Source organism: Monopterus albus, unplaced genomic scaffold (assembly GCF_001952655.1).
Source record: "Monopterus albus unplaced genomic scaffold, M_albus_1.0 scaffold95.1, whole genome shotgun sequence".
In the NCBI taxonomy this organism is placed as follows: Eukaryota; Metazoa; Chordata; class Actinopteri; order Synbranchiformes; family Synbranchidae; genus Monopterus; species Monopterus albus.
In genome coordinates this window covers 341,309-360,536 of record NW_018127975.1, presented here as the reverse complement: position 1 = coordinate 360,536, position 19,228 = coordinate 341,309, and the positions used below count along the sequence as shown (strand labels likewise).

At 38.9% G+C, this 19,228-nt stretch overlaps 3 protein-coding genes across 11 annotated transcripts in view; 2 read left to right on the top strand and 1 right to left on the bottom strand.

The window, feature by feature from the left end:
• LOC109965095 (transmembrane protein 138-like) overlaps positions 1-840 on the top strand; it is a 5,727-nt gene extending 4,887 nt beyond the window's left edge. Inside the window, exon 5 of the mRNA XM_020608845.1 lies at positions 558-840. Coding sequence (XP_020464501.1) covers positions 558-670 — 113 coding nt within the window. The 3' untranslated portion in view covers positions 671-840. The remainder of the gene's footprint in view (positions 1-557) is intronic.
• A 131-nt stretch (positions 841-971) lies between these two features.
• cfap70 (cilia and flagella associated protein 70) lies at positions 972-17,050 on the bottom strand. 9 transcript variants are annotated; one of them, XM_020608836.1, is made up of 26 exons: positions 16,882-17,049; positions 15,588-15,774; positions 14,103-14,198; positions 13,887-13,972; positions 13,309-13,497; positions 11,888-12,070; positions 11,498-11,592; positions 10,813-10,912; positions 10,342-10,479; positions 9,773-9,919; positions 9,349-9,423; positions 9,019-9,110; positions 8,655-8,715; positions 8,358-8,543; positions 8,064-8,195; positions 7,852-7,980; positions 7,430-7,563; positions 6,948-7,063; positions 6,406-6,585; positions 5,472-5,614; positions 4,950-5,102; positions 3,718-3,882; positions 3,554-3,643; positions 3,221-3,322; positions 2,541-2,588; positions 972-1,792 (listed from the first exon to the last, which is right to left on the bottom strand). In XM_020608836.1, the coding sequence occupies exons 1-26, from the start codon at positions 16,951-16,953 to the stop codon at positions 1,682-1,684; spliced, it is 3,210 nt and encodes a 1,069-aa protein (XP_020464492.1). In that variant the 5' UTR covers positions 16,954-17,049; the 3' UTR covers positions 972-1,681. The 9 variants fall into 9 exon arrangements, with proteins under 9 accessions (XP_020464492.1, XP_020464490.1, XP_020464493.1 ...); XM_020608834.1 differs by having other exon boundaries at positions 13,309-13,500; positions 16,882-17,048; XM_020608837.1 differs by having other exon boundaries at positions 10,822-10,912; positions 13,309-13,500; positions 16,882-17,048.
• Positions 17,051-18,391: 1,341 nt separating this feature from the next.
• ddb1 (damage-specific DNA binding protein 1) overlaps positions 18,392-19,228 on the top strand; it is a 44,259-nt gene continuing 43,422 nt past the window's right edge. Inside the window, exon 1 of the mRNA XM_020608833.1 lies at positions 18,392-18,563. Within this exon, the coding sequence (XP_020464489.1) occupies positions 18,503-18,563 (61 nt within the window). The 5' untranslated portion in view covers positions 18,392-18,502. The remainder of the gene's footprint in view (positions 18,564-19,228) is intronic.

The window sequence follows — 19,228 nt, the reverse complement described above, 5'->3', positions numbered from 1 at the left end:
ATTATACATGCTACCAGGGATTTCCCATTTCCCAGTCTGTGTTTTAAAGCCAATATCCAGGTACAATCATATATTATCTCTTGATTACTTGATTATTATCATTGTACAGGGAGCCACTCCCTAGGAAATGTATTCACATCAATGAATTTTGTCATGTTTTTGTGCGTTTATCTTTCAAATGTTATCATTGCCCTGGTAAAGGAGACTGGTTGTACAAAAGCACACACTGCATTACCACTCAACAATAGCACCAGATACTTGTAAGTGAATTAAACAAACAAGACACTGGCATAAAAATTCTAAGTTCCACAACAAAATGACTAAAATGGCTCAAGAGAAGTTCAGCAAACATGATGCCCTTCACCTGGTTTTTCATCCACTGTTTCAGATTTGTATCACACCACTGACTTCTTATTCAAACTCCTCCATCATTTGAAAATTAGACTAGTTATGGATTGGGTGGATTCCCTTTAATACATAAAAAGGATAGTATACTTTCTGTACATTTTTGCAGTGTTTTGTATGATAAAGCCTCCTCACATATTTCCTGTTCACAGCTTCTGTGTTATACTACTACTTCTACAAGCGGACCTCAGAGTATCTGGGTGATCCACGCCTCTATGAGGATTCACCATGGCTGCGAGACACCTTTGCCCGAGTCAGACAGTGATCTCACTGCAACAGCAAACAACTGGTTTAAAATGGCACTGTAAGAAAGTTGTCTATATGGAAAGCAAGTATCACAATAAAGGTTACATTAGAAATTGCATGCAGCGGAAAAAAAAAACTGGCCAGTATAATAGAATGTGGATTAAAAGTACAGGAAATGTATTTGCAAAGTATTTCCAGTTGCCAACCAACACAAATTTCAAAATGCAAAATATGAAATACATTTGAGCCTAAATGCATTTCTTGCAACACATATTATAAATCTATTTGACAGAAATCCCAAAAATATTTTCTATGTAACAAGGGAGGAGGTGCCAAAATCTGTTAGGGTGTTTTAGAACAATGAGGCCAGAATGTCTCATCAGACTTGTTTTGCTGTTCAGATGGTAAAAATGAGACAAAAAGTAAGATAAAATAGTTTAAAAATATTTTATTACTAGTCACCACATGCCCTTTTTCCTTTTCTGTTGTTAATGCTCTCCATTAACACAGTTGTTTTATATACATTTGAGACCAACTGTGTTGCTTTGAGTGTTTTTTTGACTTTAATAACATCTCACAAATTTGATCAAATTAGGTTAAAATGTGACCGATGGGACAACAATATGACAGCAAGTGTCTAAAACTTTAATCTCCCACTTCTACTCATCACTACAAATCTGTAGGCTGTTTCAAAACTCTCTTGTACAATTTTCTCAACAGTCTGGTTTTAATAGGGTATAGTATTTTTTATCTTCCCTATCATTTTATTAAAAGCAACATAACCTTTTCTGTTTTTAACAATGTTTTCAGAATTCACACTGGCTAAATAGCAACAGATTTATTTGGACAAATGGTTTTCAGGTGCGGTTTGTCTTCCATACGGCCGTTAAGATGACATGTTAATAGATTCTCTTAATGCCAACCACATGCATTTGATTTGTTGTTTTCATCTTATCTAAACACAGAAACGTACTGCTGTCTCTAGAGTGTGTAAATATGCACAGCACTGTAATGTACTTGGTCGTATTATTTAGACTCCTGCTTGAGAGCATCTTGCAAAGCATGAAGCCAGATGACTGAAGCGGAGATGATCTTTCAGCTCATTTAACTCTTTGAGGAGTGAGTCCTTCTGCAGGTTAAACTGTATAGCAAGGACAAATGTACTTAAATTAGTACATTATGACAACATTTATGATAAATACAGAGGTCTTGATTTGTGTCACAACAAAACAAAAGAAAGGGGCTGCATCTCAAGTATCTTATATGATTGTTCCTCGCTCCTTAAGCAAGCACACCCTGAGACTCTTAAATCTTCTCTAAGGGTCAACGAATGAGGAGGCTGCTGGAGGAACCAGGAGTGAGGATGAATGGTAGAATCCTTTGCGAAAGTTTTTTATAGACCGACACACCCCTTTATCAGAGATCAAATGACAATTGGACACTTCAGATGAAGAATCTAAGGAAAGGATGCCTTATGTCTCTAAAAAATGCTTCCTTGATTCCTCTCTCTTCACATTTTTCCCTTGCACCTTTTACTCACATTTTACATAGGTGGGACCATGACGCAAAAAAAAGATGCAAGTGAGGGAAATGTTGGTGCACATAAGAGATTTGGGATGTACCCAAAGAAATCTCTACGAAACCATTTTCTCTGCAGTTCAAAAAATAATGAAATGCTATGGCAAAATTCTCAAGTTTTACTGACTCATGTTTCATGTCTTATATAGAAACAAAGTAAGTGTTTTATATGTTTATATGTTTTCTAAAAACACATTTTATAATACAGTAAAACAGCATTATTGAATTTGAGCTATTAACAACAACTCAATAACTGGTCTCAGTCCTACTTTAAAATCACCATCAATGATAAAAACACCAGCCTAACTCACCCTTACTGCACATTTATAAAAGTGTTCTGCTTCCTTTGGTTTTCCAGTCTGTAAACAAAGGATTTATCACATGGTTAGTTCATGTCCACATGGTTAGTTCAATGAACTGTGAATCTTTGTTCTGAAGGTACACAGGCCACACAGGTGTATTTTTTGTTAGGCCTGAGGGTTAAGCAAAACTTACTTTTGCTCATTGAGGAATATGACAAGTGATTGTCATGTGATTGGTGAGAAAATGAAAGATATGGTAGATATTAGTTTCCAAGACTCAGGAATAGGCAGAGATAATTGGTTAGGGTAGAACTAGGGTCCAGTTAAGCAACATAACACATATTGTTATTTTCTATGCATCGAAGCATACTCAAAGCACTTTACACGATTTCCCATTCACACACCAGTGATATCATCAAAAGCAATTAGGGTTTCAGTGTCTTGTTAGAGGACATTTCAATATGTGGACTAGAGAAGCCGAGGATTGAACCACCAACCCAACGCTTAGGGGATGACCCACTGTACTTCCTGACCCACAGTTGCCCCCAGAATCTACACTTGATCCTTGAAATCTAACACTAACCCAAAGGATACATCAGCTGTACCCGCTTGTTTGGGTATACAAAAGCTACACTTCTCATGAAATGTAGACAGAGCTAGTGTGTTTTCAACAGGTCATCAACACTCACCCTCAAGGAGATCAGAGACAAGTAAGCCCACACCTCTGCATTCTGGGTGTTCAAACGGTTTGCCTGAATGAACGCATCCTCGGCTACACACAGCTCCTCCAGCTACACAAGCAGACATGCAAACATATCCAAGGCTCACTTTTTTATAAAGTACATAAACATTCACAGTAGGACAGTAGATAAAACCTGAGTGTGATCACTGACATAAGGGTTATCTCCAATGTTGACTGCTCCTAAAACCACATTTTAACATATATGCACCCCCCGTGTTGCTTAACCGATAAATCAAGCTTAACTTAAATATATTTTAAGGTTTCCATCAATTCGTTTTACCCGGTAACAGGCGATGCCCAGGCCTAGCCAGGTCAGGCAGGATGGAGACTGCTCACAGGCCTGTAGGTAGACAACTTTGGCTTGCTCAAACTTAAAAAAAGAAACACAAATAAGTAAAGTGCATGAGTGATCAGACAGTATTGAAGCTTGTCTCAATGTGTGACCTTTTCCTGTTGGAGATAAATGGATCCCAGGCGTAGGAGGACAAGGTGAGAGTCTGATGGCTGCTGAGGAAGGCAAAGGCTCTGCTTGTAGCTGTGCTGGGCAACATGGGGCTCACCTCGCAGGTAGTGACAGTGACCATTCAAAGCCCACACATCTGCATCCTGCTGACAGGATGGATGATGCTTCTCAGGTTAATGTTCAGAGGAGATGGTACTAGAGTTCAATCAGCCCTGTTGGTCCTAAATTTATCACATCACATTAATATTATAAATTAATACAAAGTAAACTATTGGACAAAATGATTTGTTATGAAGGAAGATGTGACAATATTAACACCAAATGACTAGGTTTTTCTTGTGGAACACTGAGGCATTAAAAGGAAACTTTACAGTGCAAGTTTACAGTACATTTGGGGTTCCCAAATACTTCCTGGACTAACTACACCATCCTCACCTTTCTAAGGGAGTGTCAAGGCAACACAAGGAATCTTCCCAAAAATACTGATAAAGGAGTTAAAGGCAAAAAACAATGTAGCAAATTATCTATTACAATGGTAACTGTAACATTTACAGTCCAGACTGACAAGGAAACCTGCTGTGCAGTTATACTGTAAATCACTGTTTCTTCACCATGCAAATGATTTTGAGGTCATCCACAAGACTTGTGCTCCTTGGTCCAGCTCATTTGTTATTTTCAGCAGACCTGCTTTTTTAGGATGCACCAAACAGTTATACCTTTGATAGATCATTGCATTGTTGTTTTTTTTAGCCTCATTCTTATCTTCGTCACCTCTTCACTTATACTTACTGACAACACCACCTCAATCTAAATGGCAACTGTCAACTCTCTGTCAGCTCTGAAGCATGTGTGAGCTCTTTTCTGTATGGAATAACATCAAAATGATACACAGCTCCCCCAAAAAATATAATAGACAAATGTTCAGTTACTCTGGAATGCCTAAACTCTGGGCTCTATGTGATGACAGTGTTATATCTTCTATATTATTTCTATATTGATATAAACCTATTCAAATCAAAGCTGATATGTCCAAATACTTGGAGTCTGGACTGTAAACATTTTCAGCATAAGACAACAGTGACATGAAAGAAGCTCATAAATCCAAAACTAGATGTGCATCTCTGCTGCAGTTTAAACATGTTCAATTACAGACTGTAGACTAACAACCTAATAGGCCAGCATTGAAGCAGTGCAACAGTCAGTGTGTGAGTACCTGATCTTTGTGAATCAGTGCCTGCTTGAGGTTGACAGCAGCACTGGAGTAGTCTGCTTTGAGCATCTGCAACTGGGCCAGATGAACGAGGTAGGAGACACTGTGACCGTCATCTGAACACAGCAGCTCCTGGGACAGAGCATGCTCTGCCATCTGACAACAAGAAAACAGTGTTAAGTTGATAATGGGCAGTTTTATGTTTTACTTTTGTTAGAAGCTCAACTACTGCTGTCAGTACAAATACTACATAGATGCTAGTTTCAGTTCATTTCAGAATGTCACAAAAATAAACTTGTATAAATTCTCTTTGTTGGTGTTTTCGAAAATATTCTGATGTGAGATTTGAACAGCTGCTGAACTGCCAGCCGAATTCACATGATCAATTTTCATAATGTCCATGTCTGTTTATAGTTTTTCCTTTCCAAAAATAAATTTACACCATAGATGGGTTTTCCATGTAATTTGTATTGTCGTCCTACAATGTACAGCTAAATATTGATGAGCTGCTATGTTTATTTGTACCTGCAGGGCATTGTTCTGCAGCAGGAACTGGACTGTCTCTGTGTAAATGGTGGAGGAGAGTTTAGTTGGAGCTGATCTGGACCCAATGCTCTGTGCTGAAGGCTCTTTGTGCATCTCTGAGACCTGGTCAACAAACTCCGAGTCTGGTGGAAAAAAATGCAGCAATATTGTCAGGTAACACCAGCTGCTCCTGAGACCCATATTCACTGCCACATGAACTTTACTTCAGTGCACTGAGAGATTCACTAAGTGTGTGATAAACAGAAAAGATGAGACAAGCCTTATTTTCAAGACGGTCTTGCCAACAGAATGCAACATCAACTTTTTACTGCACATGGGACTATGTTTTATATCAAAATTTCTTTTAAACTGCATTGTAGGTTTTCTGTCCTGGTAGATGAAATTACAAGAAAGGAGGCCGAATCTCATCATTTGATATGAGGGAGTCTTTGATACCAGATTTGATGACTCTTCACCAGCTGACATAATTGCACTTTCAGAGTTTTAATAAGAAATTTAACATAATAAGGGAATAATGTGCAGTGCCATGAACACCACGTTTTACAGATGCTGTACTTTTCAGCTGTGATAATAATAGTAATTACAAAGATAATATGCTCTAATTGCTAAGAGGGGATAAATTACTACTAGCAGCTTTCTGTTGCTCCTATGTCTGCTCTTGCAACAGGCTACATCAGACATTGAAGGAATATTTGAACATACAAACAAGCTGCTAGTCTTACACAATATCAGCAAAGCTGACACTAAAAGTTATTTGAGATTTAGGTCAACCAGTGAGAAACAACACAGTCAAGATATACTGTGAGTGTAGTATAAATAAAATAAAAACTGAAACATTATTACTGTACATTTAGATGAAGAGGCAGTGCTCTGTTCTTCTTCTCTGAGTGTGCTTCTTCTTGCTGCACCTTACTTTGATTAGCAGTGGATCCCTGATGTGCAGGCGTGGCCGTCTTCCCTTCCTCCTGCTTGTCTGTCTTCTCCTCTTCCTTCTGAATTTCATTCTTTGCTTCTTTTGCCCTCAGCTGCCGTTTGGCCTCCAGACAAGCTGACTCAGCCAGGATGTGTTCATTCTTGCGTTCATGGACCAAACCTAGGTAGCAGATGAGAAACATGACATAAATTTACTCAGCACATTTTCCGTCATGCATTTCTTCTACTTTACTGTTTAGGGTTATTCAAGGTCAGAGTTTGTAAAGGTTAATATGAATGCTTTTCAAGTATAAAAGAAAGAACTGATCCAACAATTAAACTAATAAAAAACACACACAGACTAAATCATTCTAAGAGTCTTGTTTAGCTTGATCTTCACAGGAGCCCCCATCATATTGGGGATGAACAACACTGACTGCCTGGTAACCTGATATTTGACAAAAGAGTGTTGGTAGTGTTCTGTATTAGCAGCAGGCTCACAGGTTAAACAGCTTTGTGTAGAAATACAGGCTTTTATCTCACCCAGCAGCGTCCAGGCCACAACACTATGTGGGTCTATGTTGGTGGCTCGCTCCAGAAAGGTCTGGGCTTCCTTGTAATGTTCAAACATCACTGCCAAGACCCCGCACATCATCAGGCTGAAAGGAATAAGAGGAGCTCACTCTTTAGCCCTTTGGCTGTCTGTTTAAACAGCCATTGAGTCACTGTCCAGTGATACATTAGATGTCTGATTCTACCTCTTTCTTTTGTATCGCCTGTGGTGCATAGTTACAGTGTTACACATTTTCTAATGTACACAATAACAAGTGGAAAGATATTGTTTGTGGTGTCTTTACACAGTGTCAATTTACAATTGACAACCATTTTATTGTCAACAATGGTAAAATAATCAGAACATACAGTATTTACTCTGGATTTCTGTGTTGAGCTCAGTGATTTGCGTGTAGTAAAGTTTAATATTCTCTAGCTATTTATGCTTTTATTGTAACTGGCGCATTTCTGACCTGGGTTGATGTGCCTGTTGGATGGACACAGCAGCATGGAAACACTCTTTAGCCTTCATGTAGTCTCCAGTCAGCATGTAAAGGCTTCCGCACTCAAACATGTGGGAAGGTTCACTGGGGTGCCTCACCACTAGCTGCAGAAACATAAATACACTGACTGGATGCTCCAATACACACACACACACACACAAAACACTCCAAGGATAGTGAGTACATTAAAGCATATTTGTGACAACAGCAAAGATCTGTTCTTGGCATACATTTAAATTTGGTCAGAAAAAAAAATCTGTCAATCCTGCTCTGCTTTATTTATTCAAATCCTTTTTTCTGAAAATACATATGACTATAACGTGTTTTTCAGCTGTTATTTTCTCATTTTTTTTATAGGAAGTGCAGAGATATTTGGAATGGTGAGAATGTACCTCTTGACAGTACTGAGCAGCCTGCTGATAATCCCCAGTAAGCTGAGCTTCCTTGGCAAAATGTCTGAGCTGAGAAGAATTCAAATGGATCTCATCAGGTGAGTCGTCATCGATGTCCTCTGAATAAATCTGTGGAGGGGAGGATAAAAAGTAATAGGCATATACAGTATGTATGTAATGTATACTGTATAAATTATATATGTGTGTGTTACCTTGTTGAGTGCTACATGCATTTCGTCCACCAGGTAGACATAGAGTTTGCTGACGAAAGCCTGTAGCTCCTGAGGGTCACTGATAGGCTCTGTTCGCTGCAGCTTGTCACGTACAATCCTCACCACCGCAGGCTACACATGAGAAACACACACATATGCACACTTATGTGATTAACTAGTAATAGTAGATTCTTTATTGCAGGAAAAAATAAAATGGGCTACAGATCTACCGCAAAAAAAAAAACTAGCTGTAAATGTCATCATTCTACCAGGGATGTGTGCATTTGTTCTGACCTTCATCTGTTCCTTGAAGGTAAAGTATCTCCCAGAGACATTGAGCATTGCCATCAGTTGAACCATCATTTGCTCCTGGCTGCAGTCTTCCAAGTGCGTGCGACTGCTTGCTCCAAACAACTCCTTATACTGGTCTGAAACATGTGACACCACATTGCCTACCTGCCTGTGGAAGTCCATCACTGCCTGCAGGAAGACACACCAATAAAGTGAATTCAGATTGTAACTCTCCACTAATGTGTGATTCATTTTGTGTGTGTGTGTGTGTGTGCATATATAAATGTGTCTGTAATTTACTCTTTCTGCTCTGCTAGGACCTGCTGGAAGTGGAGGTCTGGGTGGGATCAGTGCCTTCACCCTGCAGGAAACAGAGACACATCTCAACACATTCTCACTGATTTGTGCTCCATAGTCAGTCAGAAACCCGAGGGACAATGTAACAGACCAGAGTTCAACTGGGTGTGAATCTGTCACTATCAGTGCATTTAAATGAGTAAGAGTTCATGTGTGAATAATGACCAGTTGACTCCAGAAGTGAAAATAATCTGATAGCTCACAGGTTTTGATAGCTCAGGGACACAGTCTAGCGAGAGTGTAACCAATAGAGTTACGTTAAGCTCAGTGACCACATAGCACTCAGATAAGTTATGTAACATATTACCTTTGCGCCAGCTCCTCTGGAGATGTTTTGGGTACCAATGGTTTCTCCAAGGCTATCTCAATTATAATGTAAGTTCTGGCCTCCAAATACATCTGTCATTAAAAGGAATTTGGTGTTACAATTCTTTCAGCAAGCCTGGATGTACAGTAGGTTTACAGTGTGTTACAATATTAAGGAAGTACAAAAGGACTTTAAGTTAATAATCCTCTGTTCTTACTGAATCTGTATTAAACTATTACTACAGCCACATTTTCGAGTACATGATGGCTAATGTGTTTGCTAATGCACTACTAATATATGGAGTTGTGTTACTATTTTTTGGCAACTTACATTTCCCTCTATATTGACACGCAGCTCAGTTTGGTTCTGACCATCGGTCCCACTGTCAGCTGCAGATGTCCTGATCTGATTTCCAGGTTGTTTACATGAGGAGAATGGATTACATTAGTCTAACCTTACAAACACAACCTGGATGTCAAATTTAAAGACTTCCAACGTTACAGTTTGGTGAAAGTAAAACACTAAAAGCAAAAACAGCTGTTTTTACTGCCACAAAAATCCTGATGACATAATTTGTGTGTAGAAACAAAGAACCACTGAATTTGCCTCAAGTTGGGAAACTCTGAAACACTTTAAGGACTTGTTTTGCAGTTTAAATCTTGTATGATGATGTGGTGACATCCAAGCCCCTGGAAATTCTGTTATGTAAAAATTAATCTCTTGTCCTAGTTTTGACCATAAGGATCCTTCTGACCTTTTTTGTCAACTCCTTTGAAATCCTGGCATCCATGTTCCTCCCTGACTTTCCCTTGGGAGAGCCTGTAGCTGAGCTGGCACGAGCTTTTGCCTGAATGGCTGCATCCTTGACATACTCCTTTAACACACTGACACTCCGGTTGGCCTTTAGGTACAAGACAGATAACAAGATAAACTCACTTTAACAGAGGCTTAACAGTACACACACCATGGGATCATTACTAGGATTATTTAGTAGGGTATTTTAAGTAATGTTTTTATTTATGTATTACACATGCCACAACATGGCTTTGCAGCATATACTGTAGGTTATCCTACTGTATGACCTATCACTGTGCTGGACACACAGAGATGAAACTGATACTGATCATTTTCAACATACTCTGGTTAAAACACATATTTCCATAAAGTGTTTCTTTCAAAAGCAGGTGGAGTTCCATCTGTGTATAAGTCATTCCTGGTAAACATTGTACAAGCATGATTCAGTTCATACAGACCCAGATAAAGAACTAAGTATAATAAAAATGATAGCAAATGAATCATACTGTATGTGTATTTTTGGGTTACTTTGTTCAGCAACTCAGCTTCAGAGAAGGGCTGAATGCTGTATGCTCCTCGAATGCGACTGACTCCAGGATACAGCAGCTGCCCCATGTCCACGAACGCCACCCCATGGAAGGGGATCTCTGGGTTACCCTCGGTTAGCTACACACACACACACACGCACATTGTCTTTTAGTAAACATGGATGGACCTTTTCTACCACACTGACTGGATGAATTTGTTGGTCTATCATTGAGTTTTGCTTCAGGTTTCCACTAAACATAGTCAAGTGTTCTCAAAAGGTTTCATTCAACCTACCCAGTATAGACCCCTAAAGCATTACATTAGGTCTGAATAAAGTGAAATGCAATTTTGTCTGAAATAATTATGGATGTCGTCCCTCATTTCTTACTTGTGGTTCAGGTTACAGTGATAACAGTGCACAGTCAGTACAGTTCAGTTCAGTACCTGTCTCAGTACAGTTCAGTTCAGTACCTGTCTCACCTGCTTGGTTTCTATTGCCTTTTCAAATGGAGTCAACAACCTCATAATCTCCACTGGCCACAGTCTGCTCTCACTGATCATCTGCTGCAGCCTGAAATTATAGCCAACATGTTTTTCACATCTTTTTCTACATGTATATCTTTCTTCCTGTTTTTTTAATCATGTCATTTTCAAAGCTAAAATTCACTCACATATATTCTGATGTTCTCCTTCATTTGTTTTTTTTTTTTTTTTTTTTAATTTTCTTGTTTTTATTTTGCCATAAATCATTACTATTTCCTAAGCCATTATTTGAGCAGTTTTCTTCACAAGGATTTGACTTGTATTCTTGTCATTATACCTGTTAACTTTGGTTACATATATCATTGATTCCCAGGTTCACTGCATGGACCTGAGGTAAAATCAGTATAAACACCAAATAACTTTTCCATGACTTCCTGATTTCCTTTCCATTTGGCCTGAAATGCATTGAACAAGGGAACAAAGTTGTCAAGTTCACGCTCTGCAATAATCCTGAAATGTGGTTATTTATGGTTAACAATTCTTAAAATTCAAGATATAGCCACAAAAAACTAATGACAAACTTTTGCTTTCAAGAACATTCTCTTAAAAGTGATTTCCAACAGGTAGCATGATGGTAGAATTGGAGGAGGGGTGACTTGTGTGTGTAGCTGACCTGGTAGTTCCTCCTCTATCCAGTAGGCAGCACATCTCTGTGTCCCAGCTCACCCTTTTCTTAGTGGTTTCTGCTTCATTACGAAACTCCCGGTCCTGTAGAAACATTTACTGTAGATTCTCCAGTACTGTAATTGACTTTTTACCTGAGCCTGCCTGCATGCTGAGTTAATTAATATAATCGTCTCCAGCATTAGATATGCATCTAAGGGCAATTTACTTTTCTTACTTTTAAGGTTTTTAAGGCATTTTAAATTCTCTAATAAATAGTCACTAGCTAAGCCTGTGTGTCTAATTTACTTTAAATCTAGCAATATCTAACAGTGCACAAAGACATTCCTGCGAACACAGTTAACAATTAGCAGCAGGTGCAGGATGCATTAATATTAACCTCCAAGCCAGTCAGTTCGCCATCCTCCTGTTCGATGGGCTCTGCCTGGAAAAAGGCTCCTGGCAGAAAGTGGTTCTCTGGGACCAGTAGTGACTGATGGGGTCTCTTCTTTTGTCTGCTGTTTTCCTCCCTCTGTCCCCCTGGCTTTAGCTGCCCTTCACAAAACACCAGCACCTGATCTTTCTGGGAATCAGAGCAATAGTACAGCCCGAGTTAAAAGTCCTATCATAGAAATACAGAACAGATGGCGAAACAGCCTGCTTCTTCATCTTTTACACAAAACATGCTCAGGTGTGAGCACATGTGGATCCAAATTGGATAGGCTACTGCCTATTTTAAAGAGCTGATGGCCTTGACCTTAAGGGATTAGGTGCGAGCCTATAATGTATATAAATCTATCAGTAGTCCTTCCTGTACTGGCCTCAGTTGAAGCGCAATTATTGGATATCTGCCAAATATCAAGTTCCATTCGATAGTTATTTACCTACAGTAACAGTTGATTAAATTTGTATCTGACACAGCTGGAAGAAATCTTACTAAATCTATACAATTCAATTTTATTCAAAATTTTTTATATAGCACCAAATCATAACAAAAGTCATCTCAGAACACTATAGGGGAAAAACCCAACAAATCCCCCTTGAACAAGCACATGGTGACACTAGGGAGGAAAAACCCCCTTTAATGGAAAAAACCGCCGAAAGACCCTGGCTCTTGGTGGGCGGCCTTCTGCCTCGACCGGTTGAGGTGAGTGGATAGAGGAGAGACAAAAGAAAAGAAAAGCAACACAACAACAAATAAATCAAACACTGGGCAGGTTGATGTGGCCACCGTCCAAAAATGTGAAAATTATTTTCCAGGATGATGTAGTGTTTTTTCAGGACGCCGTACAATTTATCTCAATTTCCATGGCTTTTCCATGACTGGAAAACTGGCTCAAAATTCCAAGGTTTTCCAGGATGCATGGGGACCCTGATTTATACTTGTGTGCTGATGTGTCTGTGTGGCTTTGCAATTACAGAACCAAAATGCTAATTAGCTTTGGGGTTTACCTCTCAAATGTGTTGAGTTTCTTCGCAGCTTATTTTTTTGGTGACTGAAACTGAGTGGGTCATGTTGGCTAATAGATGCTGAACAGCAGTTACTTTTACTAAAATTACTGCAATGCAGAAAAGAGAGAAGATGTTGGAGGAGATGTTTGTATGACAATTGAACTCATTTAAGGCAGAAAAAGGGTGAATTTTCTGTGCTTCTTCGGCCGCAGAGAGACATGGATGAGGAAATGCAATTCCACCGTGACCTGTAGTTACATTTATGGAGAGGTGCACATCAGGCTACAGTGTAAAGTATGCGGCTACCCTGTCCCTACGCCTTACCTACAATGTAGACTCCACACAGAACAAATCAGGCTTAACACTCACCTCTGCAGTAAGTGGGACTTCCAGGGCAGCAGTATATGAGCAGGGAGAGGGGGCAGGGCCAGATGGCAGCATCCATGACTCAGGAACTGAGAAGGCTGTCTCCACAGATACCTTCAGTAGGCTGCAGGATGAGCGTTCAGACTCAGACAGCACTGGATCCAACACACTGACACACACATCCAGAGTCGGCTGCTAAAGTGAGACATAGGTTCAGGCAGATTCATGTTTTATTCATAAAGTATTTAAATATGTTATCTGTAAATACCGTTATTAATTTAATGACTGTATATTTGAATTAAGAACAGTTAACTACAAATCCTTTGACAAGTCATTTTAACTTGACTTCATAATTAAGAACAGTATAAAGCTGTTAAAAGTTAATGGCAGCATGTACAATGACCTTTTGTCAGCATACAGATGGAAATGTAAAGAAACACACATCTTTTGTACCCTCTGCTATAAACTGTAAGTTGCACTTATCAATTTGTGTAAACTGCTATATATTGCAGCTATGATCCTATCCTGCTCCTAACAATAACTGAGAGACATTACTGTAGAGTTATAAATTATTAACCAACCTTGAGGTTGAAGCCATGGGAGGACTCTTTTGCTAAGGAGCTGGTCAGTGGATTCAGTGGGACTTTTAATGAGAAGCTGCACTGACCTGAGGACAGAAGAGAGAATCATTCCAACAATAAAAGCCCTATCCTCTAATGGCAGCTCTTTGAAGTCAGTTTCTACTGTTCTGGCCTCCACAGAAAGCAGCTAAAATATAAAAACAGGTACAGCTGTACCTTGCAGCAGTGGCAGCAGGTCGACCACAGCTTGGCCTAGCACTGTTGTCTTCTCCTCAGCTCTCTTCTCCTCAGACAGGACCTCTGTCACCATCACTGACCACAACAAACCCATTCAAATTAAACAGAGCTGTGATAGTAGCTCCACTACTGGCAGTGATTCATGGGGACTGGACCTGCTGTATTAAGGCAAGATACCTGCACAGAATAAGTCTTGGATAGCTGACAAACCTACCAATTATACTATCACTGATATTGCCATCAACCTACAACACAACTGCAGCAAAGTATATCTTGTGATTTTACTATATAGATTGATGTGTATTTATTACAGGGAGAATTTCAGGCTATTTACAGTTAAACTAGGTCTTCTGAAATGTAATAACAACAATAAACAAAAATAATTAGGACCAGTGTAACATTAACTGACAATAAGGGTTTTCAGTTTGGGTTTTCTTGTAACTGGCTTCTACTTCCATTTGGTTATCTGTTAGCTCTATAACTGTTAAGTCTCCTGCTGGAATAAATGTTAAGAAACTAAACTACATCTCAGCACAAGTCAGCGTGTTGAAGCTTGTTTGGCATGACTTTCAGGAAAAACATTATAACTAGTCCAAATGTGAACATGCAAACAAGTTACAGATGAGCATAAACATTGTCTACATTAAAAAAAACTTTATGTCTGCATCATAAATTCTACAGCAAGCCTAAATCATCTGTCATGCTCCCATGATGTCCCTGATGGAAGTATCCTACCATCATTTAAACATGTTCTGCATTAGTAATCACAGCCTCAATATAAGTCAACTAAAAGCATTCACTCCTTGCCAGATTGTTCACTGTAACTCCTCATCATGACTTTGTACTTATGGTAACTACCTTGTTGTTACCTGTTTTGCTTTTTGGATTCTGATTTTTGCCTGCTTCTTTTGGAACTGATACCTTTAGTCTTTCTCCTTACCTGGTGTTGTAGTAACTTTTGCCTTACTGATTACAACCTATGCTCTTTATTCTGACCATGTTTTGGTCTAATGTAATCAACTGCTCACTGCTTACTAAAACAACCTTCTTGGAAATACTCCTAACCACCACATTACCATAGCTTATCTGTCTTCCCTATTACTTATGAGATTGGGTTTAAATTACTCTAACTTCATTATTTGCCTGTTATCACTAAACATTGCTTCTGGCTCTTTCTTTGTGGAGACTGTTATTATAACAAACTCTTGTTTGAACTTGGTTTCCTGTGGTCTGGTTTTTGAGTCCTGACACCCAAATGTTACACATAACTAGTGTCATTTAAGTGTCATTTAAGGTGATGCTGGAAATTTGGAGGAAGTCAAAGCAACAACGAGAATGGACAAATGGTGAAAGAAGAGACAGAGTGAAACTAAATATTTAGAAACTTCAATGTCAGACCTCATTTAGCTCAACTATTAGTTCTGTCAGATATCAGGAGACAGTACATTTTCAAACTCAGCTTACATATGATGGGTTTATGAGCAATGTCACTGAGTGCCTGAGTGTCACTGGAGCAGTGGAAACTGCAGGTAAAGTCATAGACAACACACTGCTCCTCAGGGTCAAACGGTTTCTTGTCAGAGGTTCCCAGCACCACTCTATCCACTTCAACCTGCAGAAAACTCCGGAAGTTGTTGACCTGTTTTCCTTGCTGAAAAAAGGAGAAACACAATATGCAACATTAGGTCTGTCATCCTCAGCCTCAGCTAGTGTTCTAATGATGATCCTGACACTAGTCATTTCATTTCCAGTTGTTATTAATTAAATTACAGAAAACCATACAAAACTGTTTTAGTTATATTAAGTTAGTAAAAACCAATGCAGTTTGAGTAACATGTGATTGGCATCATGGTATAAGTATATCTCCAATGATGTACTTCCTGTGTCAGCTCAGGAAGTTCAACCTGCCCTTTATTTATTTACAGTTCTACAGAGGAATGATGGAGTCTGTTCTCTACTCATCCATCACTGTCTGGTTTGGTTCAACAACAAATTAGGACAGGAAGAGACTCCAGTGGACAGTCATGACTGCAGAAAGAATCACTGGTGCCAGCCTGCTCTCCATGGAGGACCTGCACACCCCACGGCTCAAAAGGAGGGCAGAGATTTCTGCAGACCCCTCACACCCTGGACACAAACTGTTTGAACTCCTCCCCCCTGGATGGTGCTGCAGGTCACTGTATGTCAAAACAACCAGACACGAGGACAATTTCTTCCATCGTGGCATGACCCTGATGAACACTTAACCCAGGATAGTATAAGAGAACAACAGCCCTCAGTGGAATACCTTGTAAATATACCTTCATATATATATCTATCTGAAAATTCAGTCTAAACTATATATACATATATCATTATATGTATTTCTATATTTATAAGTGCTTTATTTTTATTTGCCTAATTCACATTCTTTTCTTTTTTTTGTTCTCTCAGTCTTATCTTGTTTACTTGTTGCCTTACAGAAGAACATTGTACATGCACTTTGAGAGCCACGGTACTACAGATGTGTTCAGCACATCTGGCCAATAAAGTTGATTAGTTAACCTTACTATTAGTACTGTATGTGTAGTCAGATAAACACTTTTCTTAACTTAGTTATCTTAACTGTTACACTAAATACTTAACGTTCATTGTGCTTAATTCAATTAAATTTATTTGTAACAACGCCATATCACAACAAAAATCATCTCAAGGCCCCTTACATAGAAAAATCTATTACTTTACAGTATTAAAGAGAAAACTCATTAAATCCCCTTACCAGATTATTTCCACGGGAGACCGTTATGTTTATACTCATGTGTTTTTCTACGATGTTTTCCTGTGTCGCCATTGTTAAGCTACACAAATGCTAGACCAAGGTAGCTAGCTCTTAGCTGCTGTTTTGAGCTTTGGCTGCGCTAAGCAGAGTCCCTTTTCCATGGCAACGGTGCGTCACATGGTGGTGTGTTCAAAAACAATCTGAAATACTGATATTCAGCGGTCAGTCCATCAATACAAATGTTTTGTCGTTTATTTTTTAAATCAGACATAAAAGAAACATTAGACACACAGAAATACGAGAAAATAACAAACAAAATAAGAATACATCGTTTCTGTTGGTATTGTTAAACTGCCCATAATTTCGCTATATTAGTGCTTCTGCACCGGCTCTCAAAAGAACTCTGAATTGCATCATACCTAGATAGCAGACGAAAGCGGAGCAAAAAGCTGCAGACTGGACACGGACAGTTCAGGAACTCTCTGCCAGCTACAGTTTGGGCGCCAGAGGGGGTTAGTTCCTCCAAAAAGAGAGCTATCTTCCACCAGAAGCAGCAAAAATGTTTTAAGTTTTACTTGCGCGATTAAGGTCGCAGTTTACTTCACACAGTGTGGGCTACTTTGAATGGAGGCAACATTCATGCCCTGAAGAGGCATCTACTACAACACACACATACCTTAAAGACCCATACAGTTAATCATACCATTTCTGCTCCTTAGCCTGAGCCTTTTGACTTTACCTGTAATAATGTCAATAATGAATAAATAAAGATTATGATTATAATCATTAGTAGGCTATTTTTATGTTGAGTACATTTTATTTAAGGCTATATTTGTTATTTGGATAACTAGGGGCAGCACAAGCTGTAAATACAATAGGCTGAATATATTACCCCACCCCAATAAGGTGAGTACCAGCAACCCAGTTCAAAGTTTAAAAGTATCAAAAATAAATTTAAAATAATAAAAATGAAAAGCAGTAAAGTAATAAACTGAAATGATCTAGCTGTAATCAAATAAAAAGTAGCTACAAATTGATAGTGTAAATGCAAATGTAGTGATAGGTGGCTATACGGGTAAAGCTGCATAAAAAGGAAAGACTGAAAGTGAAGTACCTTAAAACTGTACAGTAGTAGACTTGAGTAAGTGTATTTGATTACATTCCACTGCTGGTTGTAATGTAGTCATTACAGAACATTGCATTCACTTAATTTTATATCAGAATACCTTTACCTCTTTGTATTTTCTTTTCTTTGTTCTCGCTTGTTTGGTGCTATTATTCTTTTTCACCTTCTTATTAAATGCCTACTTTTGTCCTGTTATGCTCTAAATGCACTGTTATACATCTATTTCAACAATCTGTGCTGTAGAATTTTGTATTGATCTGCATTGTTGTTTAATAAAAACATGTATTAAAACAAAAAACATTGCATTGACATAATTTCCGGCCTCCGACATATAGGGGGCGCACCGTTTTCGGTTCACTGCTCTTCATGTCCCCTTATGGCTCTGTGTCTAAATGGCTCAGCTAACTACTTCCGGGGGTCTTATTATCAATGGTTTTGTCAGTTGTGTGACATAAAAACACTACTCTGGTGTTTGTCTTTTAGTGTTGTCCAGAAATGTCGTACAACTACGTGGTAACAGCTCAAAAACCCACAGCAGTCAATGCCTGCATTACAGGTAAATACCCGTTGATTGTTGTAGTTGTGCAGAGCTCAAATACTTTTCACCTGCATGCTAGCTGAGCTCCCGCGCTACAAGTGAAGTGTTCCAGCGGGCCTATAACTGCCGCTAGCTTTTGTTTTCCTGAGTCAAATGCTCACTTGCTAGACTAGGCAGGGTAATATGCTTGTGAGTCATGACACACACTTCTCCTGTCTATTTGTGTACGTTCCGCTGAACCTTTCGATGGTTCCTCTTGGATAAATCTTTAGCTGTTTTCGTGCCTAGTCTGCCTATCGAATCAAAATGCGTTTACCCTCGATGACGGTCATGTCGCCCCGTGGATACTCCAGACTGTGTGAAACATACAGACAGACCGTATTTGGCAATGTCTACTGGCAAATAGGCCTAATTTGTAAACCTGATAAGAAAGCTGGGGTCGTCTTTTGATCTAACGTAACGTTATAGTAGAGATCACCTAAAAACTGGCACTGATATTGACATTAAGACTTAACTTAAAGTGGAATTACTGAATCATATTATAGCTCATCACTTGTAGCATTTTGCTTCCATGTATGAATAAACAGTTAAGATACTTTATTTGGGCATTTACATTTTATGATGCTCCTTCTTTCTAGTCCACTACAAATATTGAACCTTTTCCTCGTTACTTCACAAATTAA